This window comes from Nicotiana tomentosiformis, chromosome 3, assembly GCF_000390325.3.
Source record: "Nicotiana tomentosiformis chromosome 3, ASM39032v3, whole genome shotgun sequence".
NCBI classification, from domain to species: Eukaryota; Viridiplantae; Streptophyta; class Magnoliopsida; order Solanales; family Solanaceae; genus Nicotiana; species Nicotiana tomentosiformis.
Window position 1 is genome coordinate 150,073,938 of NC_090814.1, and position 16,528 is coordinate 150,090,465.

General features: G+C 38.6%; 1 protein-coding gene across 1 annotated transcript; it reads left to right on the forward strand.

Moving 5' to 3' along the window:
• Positions 1–13,040: 13,040 nt before the first annotated feature.
• LOC138908682 (uncharacterized) lies at positions 13,041–13,929 on the forward strand. The gene is made up of 3 exons (XM_070199363.1): positions 13,041–13,191; positions 13,277–13,374; positions 13,417–13,929. Exons 1-3 carry the CDS (start codon positions 13,041–13,043, stop codon positions 13,927–13,929), a joined length of 762 nt encoding a protein of 253 aa, XP_070055464.1.
• Positions 13,930–16,528: the final 2,599 nt, after the last annotated feature.

Sequence of the window (16,528 nt, forward strand, 5' to 3'; positions counted from 1 at the left end):
ACAAATATACCCTTATTTTGGATGGAGTGCCACGTGTCAGCACCAGATGAAAACGACCCATTTCTTTTTTTTTTTTTACTCGATCCGTTTTAAAAAATCCATCACCCGACCCGTTTTAAAATTCAGTTTTTTTAAAGCATATATTTTGTAAAAACTGGAATTTTTTTTTTTAAAAACTGAAAAAAAAGTAATTTGCAATATATATATTTTTAAGTCTTTTCACTTTTTTTAAAGTATTCTTTTTGTAAAACTGAAAAAAAATATATTAAAAAATACTTTAAAAACTGAAAAATATATATTCTGTAAAAACTGGAAAAAAAAAAATTTACAAAATATATATTTTTCAGTTTTTTCAGTTTTTAAAGTATTTATTTTGTAAAAACTGGAAAAAAAAAGATTTTGCAATTTTTTTTATTTTTTTAAAACTAATGCATATGTAGTCCACTGCTTTAGGAGAGTCTTTTTTTTCCAATTTTTTTAAAAATATTTATTTTTAGTTTTTACAAAAAGAATACTTTAAAAAAACTGAAAAGACTTAAAAATATATATTTTGCAAATTCCTTTTTTTCAGTTTTTACATAATATATATTTTTTAGTTTTTAAAGTATTTTTAAAAAAATATTATTTTTTTTAGTTTTTACAAAAAAATATTTTAAAAAAACTGAAAAGACTTAAAAATATATATTTTGCAAATTCTTTTTTTTTTTAAAAAAAATCAGTTTTTACAAAATATATGCTTTAAATAAACTGAATTTTAAAATGGGTCGGGTGGTGGATTTTTTAAAACGGATTAGGTAAAAAAAGAAAGAAATGGATCGTTTTCATCTGGTGCTGACACGTGACACTCCATCCAAAATAAGAGTTTATTTGTTCTAAAGTATGACGAGAAGGATATATATAGCCCAATAGTATAACGAGGGATATTCTTAGACTATTTTCGAAAATAAAGGGGTATATTTGACCCATCGCCGTATTAAATTTGATGTAGTTTTTATTTCATATGAGTTATAACCCTCATATTCCAACCCCAAACCTAATCCATTTTTATTTTCATAGTCAACTCTTGTTCTGTCTCTATCTCCTTATATTAGTTCTCAATTATTCTCTCCCAACAAAGAGAAGTGGAACAAAAAGTTTTACTCCAATGTTAATGGCTTCCAACCAGAATAGCTTCAACAAAAGCATAACACATGCCAATCCTACAACCATATTCAGTCAGGTCCGCCGCAAAATATCATTTAGGAAGAAAAAGTTGCCGGCGGTGCGGCTCGGAGGAGGAAAGAAGCACCGGCGAAGTATTTCTCTAGTGAAGATTTTCCGGCGAGTCCGACTGAAGTGGCTGAAGTTGCACTACTTACGTATGCTGAAGAAAGTTAAAGAATATTATGGGTCTTTGCTGAAAGACATAACGGAAGGAAGCGAAGCCATTGACGCCTTTCAGCGACGGCTCTTATTTGAAACCTCTTTCGCTATTCCGGTGATGGGTCTTTCCTTCAATACTTTTCCGAACCACCATATATAGCAGTTGAACGTGTAATTCGCCATTAATATTTGCATTTGATTTGACTTTTTCCCAACTTCTACGAGATGCTTCGTTGCTCATATATTTTAGTTGAAAGGTGACCTAAAATAATCTTTTCGTTAAGTACATGTTTTAGTTCATTTGAAATATTGTTATCGTGGAAATTAAGATGTGCAAGGTAGCGAAAAATACAAATTCCTTTTTACTTTGCTTAACAAGTAATACATAATTATTATGATTCCCTTCGCTTCACAATAAGCGACTTTTTGCCATTTGACATATTTTTTTAAAAAAAAACAAATTACTTGTGAAAAAAATATATTTTGACTAAATTATTCTTAATTAAAATTTATACATTGCTAACTTGACACTTTAGAATATATAAATAAGGGCAAAATTTTAAAAAAATAAGTTAATGTCTTCTTAATTATATAAATGATACTTATTTCGGACCAAAATAAAAAATAAATAAATTACTTATTATCGAATCAGAGTAGGAGTAGCAATTAAATATAATGTTGAAATATATTTCTAGATCGCCTTATGTTTACTTACTTTCATTGTTTGCAATTGTTATGAGGTCATGCATATTGTAGTTTTTATACAAGAACATTTGTAAAGAATTTTGCTCTATCCATTACTTAAAAGTGGACTTGAGACGAAATTGTTTATACTATAAGCATGATCAAGTTGTGTAATTTAGAAATGAGCGGGTAAATTATACTCTATTAGTTGTCCAAATATAGGAGAGAGAAAAAATTGCACATGCAGGTGAATTTTTACATAAGTTGGTCAATTTGACAATTCTACCTTCGGGTTTTAACCTGTTAATTGTAGTTTATTTTTTCTTTGCGAAAGTACACAACGAGCAAATGTAGTACTTCAGAAATTTACTTATAATTATAAAGGAATCTTGTGTCAGCTGCAAGTATTTTATAAAGCCATTATAACTATTTGCTGTTATCAGCGCTTTCGTCACTTCCGACTGTGTTAAAATTGATGATCTCGATTCTCGAATATTTAATATTTATCCCTAGGACTAGAGTACAAAAAAATAGTCGATCGGAACATAACCTACAAATTTGGATAAGATTTTAATATCTCGATTATCTATTATCTTACATATCTAACCACTAAAATAAGCACCAAATGACATATGCATCAATCACAGAATGTGATAAGACTCAAACAGCGGAAGGACAAGTAGTAGGCACCAGAGGAATTAATAATTTAGTTTTCTAACTGTTTCTAGTAGCTTGACACTTGCATCAGAAAATGTGACAGAAGAGATCCTATACTTTTATTTATTTTTATACTAGGAGTGTTCTAAGTGAAATATTATTCCAAAGCTAGCTGGCTTTTTGTTAAGATTTATTATGTAAATTAGTAACAGCTTTATTCATTTGGTTAGTGTAGCAGTGAGCTCACAGTTGTAGCCAGCTCACTTGTTAGTTAGTCGGTTATGTTTAATTTTGATTTTGCTCTTTTTCATTTTTTATTCCTTGTATATAATGTGTTCTTCACTTAAAATTCAATTAGAGAATCTGGAAGATTCATTTCTCTCCTTCCTCCTTCTTTTCTCCATTCACTTCTCTCATGACGAAGAGGTCAAGCTCTCACCACCATTGAAGTTGAGCTGAAGCTCAAACTACTGTTCCATTGACAAATCTGATATGGTATCAGAGCCTATCACAGGTTTTGACTTGTTATCCTGTATTAGATTTTGATATGTTATCCTGTAATTCGATTCGATCGTACTCATGCAAGTTTCATTTTTCATCGATCTCGAGTAGTAATTTTTGGAAAAGTTCTACTTTGTCACCGTTAGCTTCTTAGATCTGTAATTACTATCTTCTAGTCTTCAATCACTTAGAAATTTCATACTGTGCGAGGTGACTATCGTCGAAGATGATGAACAGTCTACGTTGTCCATGGCTGAATCTCCTAATCAGCCAATTGTTGATACCAGTATCCCTTTTTATATGCATCCGTCTGATAATCCCGGAGCAGCATTGGTTCCTGTTCCATTTGATGGTTTTGGATACCATTCATGGAGAAGAGGTGTAATGCGAGCCCTATCAGTGAAAAATAAGCTAGGAATCATCAACGGGGAATGCAAAATACCAGATCCAGACTCATCGAAGTATCGATTGTGGGAAAGGTGTGATGACATGGTAACTTCATGGATCCTGAACTCTCTAGCTAAGAAAATTACAGACAGTGTTGAGTATGTGACAGATGCAGTCGAATTGTGGAGAGAACTTGAGGATCGCTATGATCAAACTAATGGAACAAAATTGTACCAAATTCAAAGGGAAATCGATGATATATCCCAAGGAACTCTTGACATCACTGGTTACTACACTAAGATGAAGAAGTTATGGGAGGAACTCAACACTTTAATTGCCAAATCTCATTGTACTTGCAATTGAACGTGTGGGGCTAGGAAAGTATGCACAAAGCTGAACAAGATAGGAAGTTGATACAGTTCCTCATGGGGCTGAATGAGACATACATTGTAGTCCGAGGTAGTATCCTCATGATGAATCCTCTTACCTCAATTGCCTAGGCCTTTTCACTACTGATCCAAGAGGAAAGACAAAGAGAAATCAAGCCAAATAATCATCTGGCTCTTGAATCATCAGCCTTGAATGCTAACACAAGTAGGCCAGTGCCTTTTAGGACTAATTACTCTCCCAACAACAATCACAGCAATAGAAACAGACCATTTTGTGATCATTGCAAGAGACCAGGACACAGTAAAGAGAGATGTTATAAGCTTCATGGATATTCTCAGAGTTTCAGTCAAAATCAGAATCCAAACACAAATCACAAATCAGGTTTCCAACTACAATCAGAATCCAAGACAAAACTTCAACCATGGTCATAATCCCAATGGTAACCAGAACACTAAGTTCAATATAGGAAATAGAGTAGTGGCTAATGCATATGTGGAAGCTACAGATACATAACCTGCTGACACTGAGAAATCTGTTGCTCATGATAATGCTCAAAGTGTGAGCCTCACCAAAGAGGAATATGGTCAGCTAGTGAGTCTGTTGCAGCAGTTTCAATCACGAGGCAGAAGAGATTGCACAAATAGTGTCAGCATTCCAACTGGAGCAGCAAACTTTGCAGGTATTATAGCCTGCACGTCCTCTATTGACTTTGGTAAGTTGTCATGTGAATGTTTCAAAAACAAGACTGACTCGTGGATTATAGATTCATGGGCATCAAACAATAGGACCTTTAACAGATCCCTATTACCCAATATAATAACCTTACCCAATCCTTTGTACGTTATACTTCCAAATGGCTACAAAATAAAGGTGATAGAGATTGGTAGTGTGATACTCGCTCCTAAGATCACTTTACACAGGGTGATGTTTGTTCCTTCCTTTAGATACAATTTGATCTCTGTTTATTCTTTGGCATCTCATCTCAACTCCCTTATTGCCTTTGATAAACATTGTTGCATACTGCAGGACCCTTCAATGAAGAGGCCTCTGGTGATTGGTAGGGTCAAGGATGGGCTGTACATCCTGTGTCCAAGTTGCTTGAAGAGCAACAGTGCAAGCCCTGCAGTAAAAACCTCTGATATCTTACCAACTACTTTTACTTGTTGCACTTGTAACACACAGTGTCCTTCTCAGTCTGTTGTAAATAAGCCATTACATGTCAATAAGTGTGTTTCCTTTCATCCAGTTGTAAATAGTCCATGTGCAAATAATGAAGGACAATTTTCTCTTATAAATCCATATTCTAAAGCTTCTAATGCATCTTCTCGTTTGTGTACTGGAGATAATGTGGATGTGCTATGGCACAACAGACTTGTACATGTCCCTTTTATCAAAATGAAGGACATTTCTTCCATTCCTGTAACTTTCTCTCCCAAACAACGTTTCAACTATACCATTTGCCCCATGGCTAGACAAGAAAGACACCCATTCCCTCAGAGAACTATTACAACTAGCAGAATTTTTGAACTATTACATGTTGATCTATGGGTCCCATATCGTGTTCCGATACATGACAGATACAAATACTTCATGACCATGGTGGATGACTTCAGTAGGTCTACTTGGACTCACCTTTTATCTAGCAAAACAATGCCCTCCAAGTGCTCAAAGGCTTTATTAATCTGGTGGAAAACCAATTTGTTGTGGTTGTCAAGGCCATAAGGTCATGGTTTAGAATTCACCAACACAGAAGCAAGTGTGCTATTCCAATCTAAACGTATTATCCACCAAAGAACTTGCCCCTACACACCACAGCTGAATGGTGTGGTGGAAAGGAAACATAAGTATCTTCTTGAAACAACTAGAGCACTTCTCTTCCAATCTAAATTGCTACTAAAATACTGGAGTGAGTTTGTTCTTTGTGCCACCTACATTATAAACAGATTGCCTTCTGCCTCTATTAAAAACCAGACTCTCACCTAAAAAATTTTGAGTGTCTGTGCTATCCTACTGTATCAAAACCACAGGGACAAGTTTGAGCCTAGAACAACACCACATGTCTTTGTTGGTTAACCTTTCAACACAAAGGGATACAAAGTTTTGAGTCTAGCCACTAAGAAAATTTATATTTCTAAAGATGTAGTCTTTAATGAGTCCATTTTTCCCTTTGCAGTCAGTATGAATGCATCTTCTCAAACTTATGTTCCTCATTCCATTCCCTTAATTGAGTCCTTATGTGAACAATCTTCTGGTGACACAAACATTGCACAACAATTGTCTGATGTTCTCATTGGTCAAAGGAGTCCTGATAGCACATCCAACTCTATGTCACCTGTACATGTAGCTCCACTATCACCTTCTACAGAACCTATATCTCCACTACCTTATTCACCACAACATTATACTGAACAATCCTATGCAGTACCTTTACAACTAAGACAATCACAAAGAACACACATGCCACCTGGTTATTTGCAATACTATGTACATTTCCTTCCCAAACTTAAACCAAATTCTGTTTCCCTTAATGCTTTGTTTTCTATGAACCACCATATTGCCTCTGATCTACTAACCCCTAATAGTCAGGTTCTTGTGAGAAATATTTGTCATAACAGGGAACCATCATCATATGAGGAGGCAACTGTTGATCATGCATGGCAAGTTACAATTAGGGGTGTTCGTCGGCCGGTACAGTACAGTATTTAGATATTTCAGTTCAATATTTTCGGTATTCGATTTCTTTAAATGCAATACCAATACCGTACCTAATTAAATTCGGTATGGTTTGGTTTTTCTCCTTTCGATTTCGGTTTATTCGGTTTGGTAACTTCGGCTTATTCGGTTTGAATACTAACTAGTGCATGGAGTCATAGATTGTAACATTATAAATTAAAGTACTCAAAAGTGCAAAACTAAAAATATTTGTTGACAAAAGTTTTGTCCAAAACTAGCAAATATCAACTCAGAGAGAGAAATTTATACATAAAAGAATATATTTGATCATTAGAAATGTCTTGTTACTTGCTTAGAGTTAATTGATGAACTTAGAGAACAAAGAAAAGTAAAATTTTATATTTTTATATTTATGTTATAATTAATAATATGTGTATTGTGTAATATAATATATATTTCGGTACGGTATCGGTATTTCAGTATTTTATTTTAAAATACCAAATACCATACCTAATACCAATATTTTTTAAAACTTAAACCAAATACTATACCGAATACCAAATACCAAAATTTTTGGTTTCGGTACGATAATTCGGTATTTATCAAATTATGCACAGCCCTAGTTGCAATGACACAAGAGTTTGAAGCATTATATTCCAATCACACCTGGGACCTAGTACCTTTAACACCTGGGAAGCAGGCAATAGGTTGCAAATGGGTCTACAAGGTGAAGCATAAAGCTGATGGTAGTATTGAAAGGTTCAAAACTAAGCTGGTTGTCAAAGGCTACACTCAGCAGGCAGGAATTGATTACACAGAAATATTTTCACCAGTGGTAAAGATGACAACAATGAGAGCATTGATAGCCATAGCAGTTAAGAAGGGTTGGGCCATATCTTAGCTAGATGTGAACAATGCTTTTCTTTATGGGGATCTTAACGAGGAAGTATATATGCAAGTCCCACCTGGACTTGTTGTGGATAAATCAGGACTAGTTTGTATAAGCTAAATAAATCTCTCTATGATTTAAAACAAGCTAGTCGACAATGATATGAAAAGTTGACTGAAGCCTTATGTTCAAAGGGTTATACACATTCCATGAATGACTACTCACTCTTGTACAAAAGGAATGGAGAGTCCTCAGTATATGTTGCAGTATATGTGGATGATGTGTTGCTCACTGGGACTGATCAGCATGCAATTGCACAATTCAAAGCCTTTCTACATGAACAATTCAAGATCAAAGACCCAGGCCAATTGCATTACTTTTTGGGGTTGAAAGTCATGTACAAAGATGATGGTGCCAAGAAAGTTTGTGCTGGACTTGTTGAAAGAATACAATTGCTTGGATCACAGTTCTTGTTCCTCACCCTTAGATCCCACTATAAAGCTAAAAGCCAGGGAAGGCACCATCCTGCAGGATCCTACTTATTATAGAAAGCTAGTAGGTAAGCTGAATTTCCTAACTAATACAAGGTTGGATATTGCATATAGTGTTCAACACTTGAGCCAGTTTATGCAAGAGCCCAGAGAGCCTCATTTGAATGCAGCATTTCACCTGCTCAGATACCTGAAAAATGATCCTACTCAAGGGATTTTCATGTTAAAAGATGCAGATCACACAGTTAGAGCTTATTGTGATTCTGATTGGGCAGCTTGCCCAGACTCCAGGAGATCCATTACAGTCTATTTGGTGCTTCTACGCAATAGCCCCATCAACTGGAAGTATAAGAAATAAGATATCGTATCTTTGTCCTCTGCAGAAGCAGAGTATAGAGCCCTGGGGAAAGTAGTGGGGGAATTGGTACGATTGAGCAGATTTTTTGAAGAACTAACTGTCCTTTTTTCCATGCCTATCTCAGTGTTCTGTGATAGTCAGTCTGCACTCCACATTGCCCAGAATCCAGTATTCCACGAAAGAACCAAACATATAGAAGTTATTGCCATTTTGTGCGTGATCAACTACAAGCAGGCTTTATTTCACTCTACCACATCAGAACAGATAATCAACTAGCAGATATTCTCACCAAGGCTCTGACTGGAATCAAACATAGTGATACATTAGGCAAGTTGGTTGTGTATACTACACCTCCAACTTGGGGGGGGGGGGGTGTTGAGATTAATTATGTAAATTAGTAAGAGCTTTACTTATCTTAGTCTTCAGTTGGTTAGTGTAGCAGTGAGCTGACAATTGTAGCCAGCTCACTTGTTAGTTAGTCGGTTATGTTTAGTTTTGGCTTTGCTCTCTTTCATTTTTCATTCCTTGTATAAAATGGGTTCTCCACTTAGAATTCAAATAGAGAATCAGAATTCCGGAAGATTCATTTCTCTCCTTCCTCCTTCTTCTCTCCATTCACTTCTCTCATGGCGAAGAGGTCAAGCTCTCACCACTATTGAAGTTGAGCTGAAGCTCAAACTACTGTTCCATTAACAAATCTGATACTTTTGAATAGTTAAACTGTTTATGTCTTGAGAAAAAAGAAAAAAGAAAAAAAGGATGTTTCAGGAAAGTGGAATTGCTCAGGGGGATATAATCTAAGCGGTATACCCATTAGAAACACTAGTTAATATCATATACAATTAAAATATTTATTTTATCATGTATACATATTTAAATATTTATTTTACCTTGTATACCCACTTTATTAATTTATTTGACCCTGTATACCTACTGTATTCCAAAATAAAATATTGTGTATTCTAAATTAGAATATTATGGTATGTTTGATTTAAATATTGTATTCCAAATTAGAATATTATAGTACGATTAGTTTGAATGTTGTATTCCAAATTAGAAAAGTGTGGAATGTTTGGTTTGAGTACTATATTTCAAATTAGAATACTGTAGTATGTTTGATTTGGGTATTGTATTCGAAATTAGAATATTATAGTATGTTTGGTTTGAATATTGTATTCGAAATTAGAATACCATGGTATATTTGGTTTAAATATTGTATTCCAAATTAGAATATTGTGGTATGTTTCAGAATATTTGGGAAGATTGGAGGTATAGAGTAATATTTTTGAAATATTTGATGTAATTTTAAAACTTAGGCATATCATCAAAGTGAATCTTACAAATGGACATATTATGAAACTTCCCCTACTTATAAATTATGCTTGATATAGTGTAACGACCCGGTCGGTCGTTTTGAGAATTTAAATCCCGTCCGGCGGCATAAGGCCCTGAGCAGCTTCGTATTATGTGCCTTGACTTGCGTGTGTGGTTGAATTCAATTATCAGGTGATTCGAAGTGATTTGGGACACTTAGTCCCTAAAACGGAAGCTTAAGTCTTAGGATTTTGACCATAGTTAGAACTGTATGAAGGCAACTCCAGAATAGAATTTCGCCAGTTCTGTTAGCTCCGTTGGGTGATTTTGGACTTGGGGGCATGTCCGGATTGTGTTTTGGAGGTCTGTAGCTCATTTAGGCTTGAAATGGTAGAAGTCGAATTTTTGGAGATTTTTGACCGGTAGTGGACTTTTTGATATCGGGGTCGGAATGCGATTCCGGAAGTTGGAGTAGGTCCGAAATATTGAATATGACTTGTTTGCAAAATTTGAGATCATTCGGACGTGGTTTGGTAGGTTTCGACATTGGTTGTAGGAATTTGAAGTTTCAAGTTCTTTAAGTTTGAATTGGAGGGTGATTCATAATTTTTAGCGTTAGTTGATGTGATTTTAGGGCTCGACTAAGTTCGTATGGTTTTTAGGATTGGTTGGTATGTTTGTTTGAGGTCCCAGGGGCCTCGGGTGAGTTTCGAGTGCTTAACGGATCAAAAGTTGGATTTGAGTTGCTGCTGAAGTCTTCACGCATCTGTCATTTTTGCACCTGCGGTGGAGAGACCGCAGGTGCGTGATCACACGTGCGGGGAGGCAAGCGCATAAGCAGAAAAATGGAGGAGTGCCAGGGGTTACAAGTGCGAGGTGAATTCCGCATCTGCGATGCCCGCAGATGCGTTAAGGTCATCGCAGGTGCGCAAGGTCCGCAGAAGCGGAAGGGATTTCTGCAGGCGTGCGGGTGCGGACCTTTCATCGCAGGTGCGAAGGCAGAGGGGGTAAGTGATTTGCGCAGATGCACACTTTTTTTCCGCACAAGCGCACCCGCAAGTGCGAGCCCAGGCTTCGCATGTGCGAAAATAGCTGGGTAGTGGTTAAAACCGAAGGGCTTCACGATTTTTGTCATTTTTTGGACTTTGCAACTCGGTTTAGGGAAATATTTGAGAGCATTTTCGAGAGATTTCTTGAGGTAAGCCCCTTGTGCTTATTTTTTTATCAATAATCATGCTTCCCCATATATTTTCCCACCTAGTTAGTGTGTATTTAAGGTGAAAATTGGAGGCTAGGGATTTGGGGAGTTGGATTGTGGATTTGGAGGACCATTTGGTGTCGGATTTTAGTAAATTTAATATGGTTAGACTCGTGAGTGAATATGCTTTCGTATTTTGTGACTTTTACCCGATTCCGAGACGTGGGCCCGTGTCGACTTTTTAGGGCGAATTTCGGAATTTTTGTTAAAGTATTGATTTAATTAATTAGATGAGTCTATTATGATTGTAATTATGATATGTAATTGCTTTTGGCTAGATTTGGGCTATTCAGAGCCAGATATTCATGGAAAGGGCATTCTTACGGATTGATTAAGCTTGACTCGAGGTAAGTATCTTGCCTAACCTTGTGGGGGGGGGGGGGGGGGGAGGGGGGGAACTACCCCTTAGGATTTGAGTAATCTATATTGATTGTAGTCTGTGTACGCAAGGTGACGAGTGCGTGCTCGGACTTATTTATGGAAAGTTGGCCTTTTAGGGTTCTTATGTCCTCATATTCACTGTGTATGATATTGTTTTTGATACGTTTGAATTCCTTAAATTGGGACTACGGACATGTTCCGGGAGATCCCCAGCACTGTATATTTATTTTGGGACTACGGACGTATTCCGAGAGATCCCCCAGCACTGCACATTTAAATTAGGACTACGGACGTATTCCGGGAGTTCCCCCTGTCTTGCATATTTAATTTGGGACTATAGACGTATTCCGGGAGATCCCCCAGCACTGCATATTTATTTTGGGACTACAGACGTATTCCGGGAGATCTCTCCCCCCCTCCCCCCTCCCGTACTACATAATTAATTCGGGACTACGGGACGGTATTCCGGTAGATTTCTCCTGTGGTTATATCTGTGTTCGGAGCTACTAATCTTCCATGCTTAGGTGTCACATGGTGACTTATACTTGAAGGATATTACTTGAAAAGTTTATATTTGAAAAGTATTTATCTTGAAGGAACTATGTTTGAAGATATTTATTTGAAAGGGTTATACTTGAAAAGTATTTATCTTGAAAGAACTATGTTTGAAGGCTAATTATTTGAAGAAAATATATTTCAAAAATAATTTCTTATTGGAAAGGATTATATTCTAAAGACCTCAATTTAAAAACTTACGGGTGAAAGTTTACACTTGAAGGATTTGACTAATTTATTGGGGTTGTTGGCTGAGACCTGATGTGAAAACTATTGCAGCTGCTGAGTAACTACTTGCCTTTACTGTATTGTGATTTTTGGATTTGGATTGTGTTTTCGTTCATTCTTCTGTATCTTATTCTGGTGTTACGCTGTTACTTCCTGTTTTTCCTTCCTTATTGCAGTTGCTATGTCGTTAGCCATATCGCGGGGTCCTTAGATAGATGTCATGTTCTGTCATCCCTATACTTATTCTTGTTCAGTTTATTAGACTAGTGAGTGTCTTGACTAGTCCTCGTCACTACTTCACCGAGGTTAGTCTTGATACTTACTGGGCACCGCTGTGGTGTGCTCATGCTACTCTTCTGCACAATTTTTGTTTTTCTGCAGACCTAGGTATTTGTTCGTTAGCTAGTTGTATGGACTGTCGCTGTGGAGACTCAAGGTAAACCTGCCGTTGCGTTCGCAGGTTTCGGAGTCACCTTAAAGTTTTCGTTTTGCACTGTTTATTCTTATTTCTGGACAGTTGTATTTAGAAGTTTTCTAGCAAACACTCTGTAGAGCTTATGACTTGTACTACCGATTTTGGGAATTGTAAGAGATTTCTATTTATTTTGTTAGATGTTAATTAAATAGTGTTGTTTCAATTAATGTTAGGCTTACCTCTTCCCTAAAACTAGGTGCCATCATGATACCAAACGGAGGAAAAAATTAGGTCGTGACAGTTGGTATCAGAGCCCTAGGTTCATAGGTGCTACGAGTCATAAGCGAGTTTAGTAGAGTCTTGCGTATCGGTACGGAGATGCCTGTACTTATCTTCGAGAGGCTACAGAATTATTAGGACAATTTCACTTCCTTCATTCCTATCGTGCGAGTTTATTGATCTTGAAGTTTGCAATTTACCATTCCATTCTCTCACAAATGGTGAGGATACGAGCTGCGGTTCCTGATGATGTTACCCCCGGAGTAGATGCTGCTATGGTCAGAGGCAGAGGCCGACGAGGAGCACATGCCGCAGCTAGGGCACCTACCAGAGAAGCAGTTGGGGAGCCGCCAGTAGTTTCAGTTGGGGGCATGTACCGGAGGCGCCTGCTATTACCCCCGGACTTCAGGAGACTTTAGCATAGTTTCTGAGCATGTTTGGTATATTGGCTCAGGCGGGGATATTCCGGTTGCACTAGTTACTTCACAGACTAGGGGAGGATCCCAGACTCCCGCCACCCACACTCCAGAGCAGCGAGTTCACGTTGGTCAGGTTCCAGGTGTTATGGTAACACAGGCCATGGTTCCAGTTTAGCTTTTGGTCAGAGCAGCAACATCCGAGGAAGGGCAGCTTAGATTTGTAAGGTTCAAGAGATATAACCCTCCTACATTCAACGGTTTGGCTTCAGAGAGTGCACAGGGTTTTCTGGAGGAGTGCCATAACATCCTCCGCACTATGGATATTGTTGAGATGAGTGGGGTTGCTTTAACTACGTTTCAGCTTAAGGGAGCGACTTATCAGTGGTGGCGGGCAAATGAGATGGGTAGCCCATCCGAGTTAGCTTCACTTACATGGGTTCAATTTTCAAAGATATTCCTTAGAGAGTTTGTACCTCAGTCCCGTCGAGATGCATGGCGTGTGGAGTTTGCGCAGCTACGCCAGGGCACTATTTCAGTGTCAGAGTATGCCGTGAGATTCAGTGATTTGGCCAGGCATGCACATGCTTTGGTCGCCACAGTTAGAGAGTGTGTCCGTAGATTTATTGAGGGACTCATGCATGATATTCGGTTCAGTATGGCTCGGGAGTTAGATGTTTTGTTTCAGTAGGTTGTAGGGATCGCTCGCCGTGTAGAGGACATGCGGGGCCATGGGAGAGAGTACATCCAAGATCAGGAGAGAGAGGACAGGGAGGTGAGGAGGCCTCGTAGACCGGAGAGATCTACTGGTCCTTATTTTGGAGGAAGGTACGACATGGTAGAGGTTTTATGGGTCAGCCAGTTCGGTTTGCACTTCAGGCTTCGCACAGTGTGTCAGGTGCTCATGGGTCTCAGAGTACCCGTACCACACAGTTCCTACAACCACGTCAGCATAGAGGTTGCTTCGAGTGTGGAGATACCAGCCACAGGGTGAGAGATTGCCCTAGACTCCGGACAGGTGTGTCACATCGGAGTATTCAGGCGAGTAGAGGGCGCCCAAGAGGGGAAGGCCCGGCCCGGCCCGTAGATGTGTTTCATATAATAGGCTTGAGGTCACTGCACCAGATGATGTCATACAAGTATGCTTTTGATTTGTTACAGAGGGGCACCATTCGTATTTTGATTCGGTTTTGCTTATCGGGGCGAGTTCCCCTATTTGTTGTCCCACCTATGGGTGAGTTCATGACTTAGTATTATGTTTAGGTGTTTACCCCTGTTGGGAGACTCTATGAGTGGTAGCCCGTGTCTATTATTTGTTTCTATTCATTATCGAAAGTTTCGAGACTAGAAGTGAATTCATGTTGTCCATTATGGCAGGTTTGATGTGATTCCGGAGTAAATTGGTTACGATTTGTGATTTGATACTCTACTGGGGTGAGGGTTTAGTAAGTGTTGTGATTTTATTGGCAGAATTGAATTAATGGAAGATTTCCATTGGTATGATATGTATTCGACTTGTGATTCAGAGTTGAGGGTGAGACCCTCGCGATTCCATGTGATTTGATATGTTTGAACCAGGCTGAGTACCGCGGTGGAAGTTATATCAGTATGGGACCCTTCTGATTATTCATATGCTTTAATTCTTTCCTTGTTATATTGTTTTGTAGGTTAGTATTGATAGAGAGTTGTGCCTGTCGGGCTTGTTTGGTAGTTTCCTTATGTGTTTCTCTTTTCATATTCAGTCAATTTCGTTCTGTGCTTCTTGAGTTGTAGCTTGCGTGGTGTGTGCCCCGTGGTGTTAGTTGTGACTTGTTGATTCGGGTGTATAGTTAAGAGGTCTTCATGTTTCTTGCATCGTTGTCAATGTTGTGTAGATTTGAACAAGGTTTTAACGGATATGAGGCTAATTACCGGTGATGGTTTTGATTACGGGCAACTATTGTGATCAGAAATGTTATTATGGGCCTATGTGTGGTGTGTCTTGTTGTGTGGTCATACTTTGTGGCTGTAGGCATGAGTTGTTACAACTGGTTGAGACTGATATCGGTTATGGATTTAGAATTGGGTTTTTTGAAGACAAATGGAAGGTGAGAATTTTGACTCTAAGGCTTATCGGTGTTGATAGAAAGGATAAATTACAGTTGGGATGGTGTCGTTAGGCTTATGTGGATTGGGCTGACGTGGGGTCCCCCGTGGGTGTATGTTGAATATGTGCTTTCAGTGATTGAATACTTCGAGGCGATTCTTAGCACGTTCGAGGACGAACGTTTGTTTAAGAGGGGAAGGATGTAACGACCCGGCCGGTCATTTTGATAATTTAAATCCCGTTCGGCAGCATAAAGCCCTGAGCAACTTCGTATTATGTGCCTTGACTTGCGTGCGTGGTTGAATTCAATTATCGGGTGATTCAAAGTTATTTGGGACACTTAGTCCCTAAAACGAAAGCTTAATCTTAGGATTTTGACCGTAGTTGGAACTTTGTGAAGACGACTCCGGAATAGAATTTTGTCTGATCCGTTAGCTCCGTTGGGTGATTTTGGACTTAGGGGCATGTCCGGATTGTGTTTTGGAGGTCTGTAGCTCATTTAGGCTTGAAATTGTGGAAGTCTAATTTTTGGAGATTTTGACCGGTAGTGGATTTTTTGATATCGGGGTCGGAATGCGATTTCGGAAGTTGGAGTAGGTCTGAAATGTTGAATATGACTTGTGTACAAAATTTGAGATCATTCAGACGTGGTTTGATAGGTTTCGACATCGGTTGTAGGAATTTGAAGTTTCAAGTTCTTTAAGTTTGAATTGGAAGGTGATTCATGATTTTTAGCGTTAGTTGATGTGATTTGAGGGCTCAACTAAGTTCATATATTTTTTTAGGATTGGTTGGTATGTTTGGTTGAGGTCCTGGGGGCTTCGGGTGAGTTTCGAGTGCTTAACGGATCAAAAGTAGAATTTGAGTTGCTGCTGAAGTCTTCGGGCATCTATTATTTTCGCACCTGCGGTGGAGAGACCGCAGGTGCGTGATCGCACATGCGGGGAGGCAAGCGCAGAAGCAGAAAAATGGAGGAGTGCCAGGGGTCGCAGGTGCGAGGTGAATTCCGCATCTGCGATGCCCGCAGATGCGTTAGGGACGCGCAGGTGCGGCCCTTTCATCGCAGGTGCGGCCCTTTCATCGCAGGTGCGAAGGCAGAAGGGGTAAGTGATTTGCGCAGATGCGCACTTTTTGGCCACAATAGCGCACCCGCAGGTGCGAGCCCAGGCTCCGCAGGTGCAGAAACACCTGGGCAGTGGTTAAA

Bases quoted from the DNA above. Each gene is read 5' to 3' on its own strand.
- LOC138908682 (XM_070199363.1), top strand. From the start codon at position 13,041: ATGGTGAGGATACGAGCTGCGGTTCCTGATGATGTTACCCCCGGAGTA. The intron at 13,192-13,276 runs GCATGTACCGGA...ATATTGGCTCAG, and splicing joins GCCAGTAGTTTCAGTTGGGG to GCGGGGATATTCCGGTTGCA. The intron at 13,375-13,416 runs GTTCCAGGTGTT...GTTCCAGTTTAG, and splicing joins AGCGAGTTCACGTTGGTCAG to CTTTTGGTCAGAGCAGCAAC.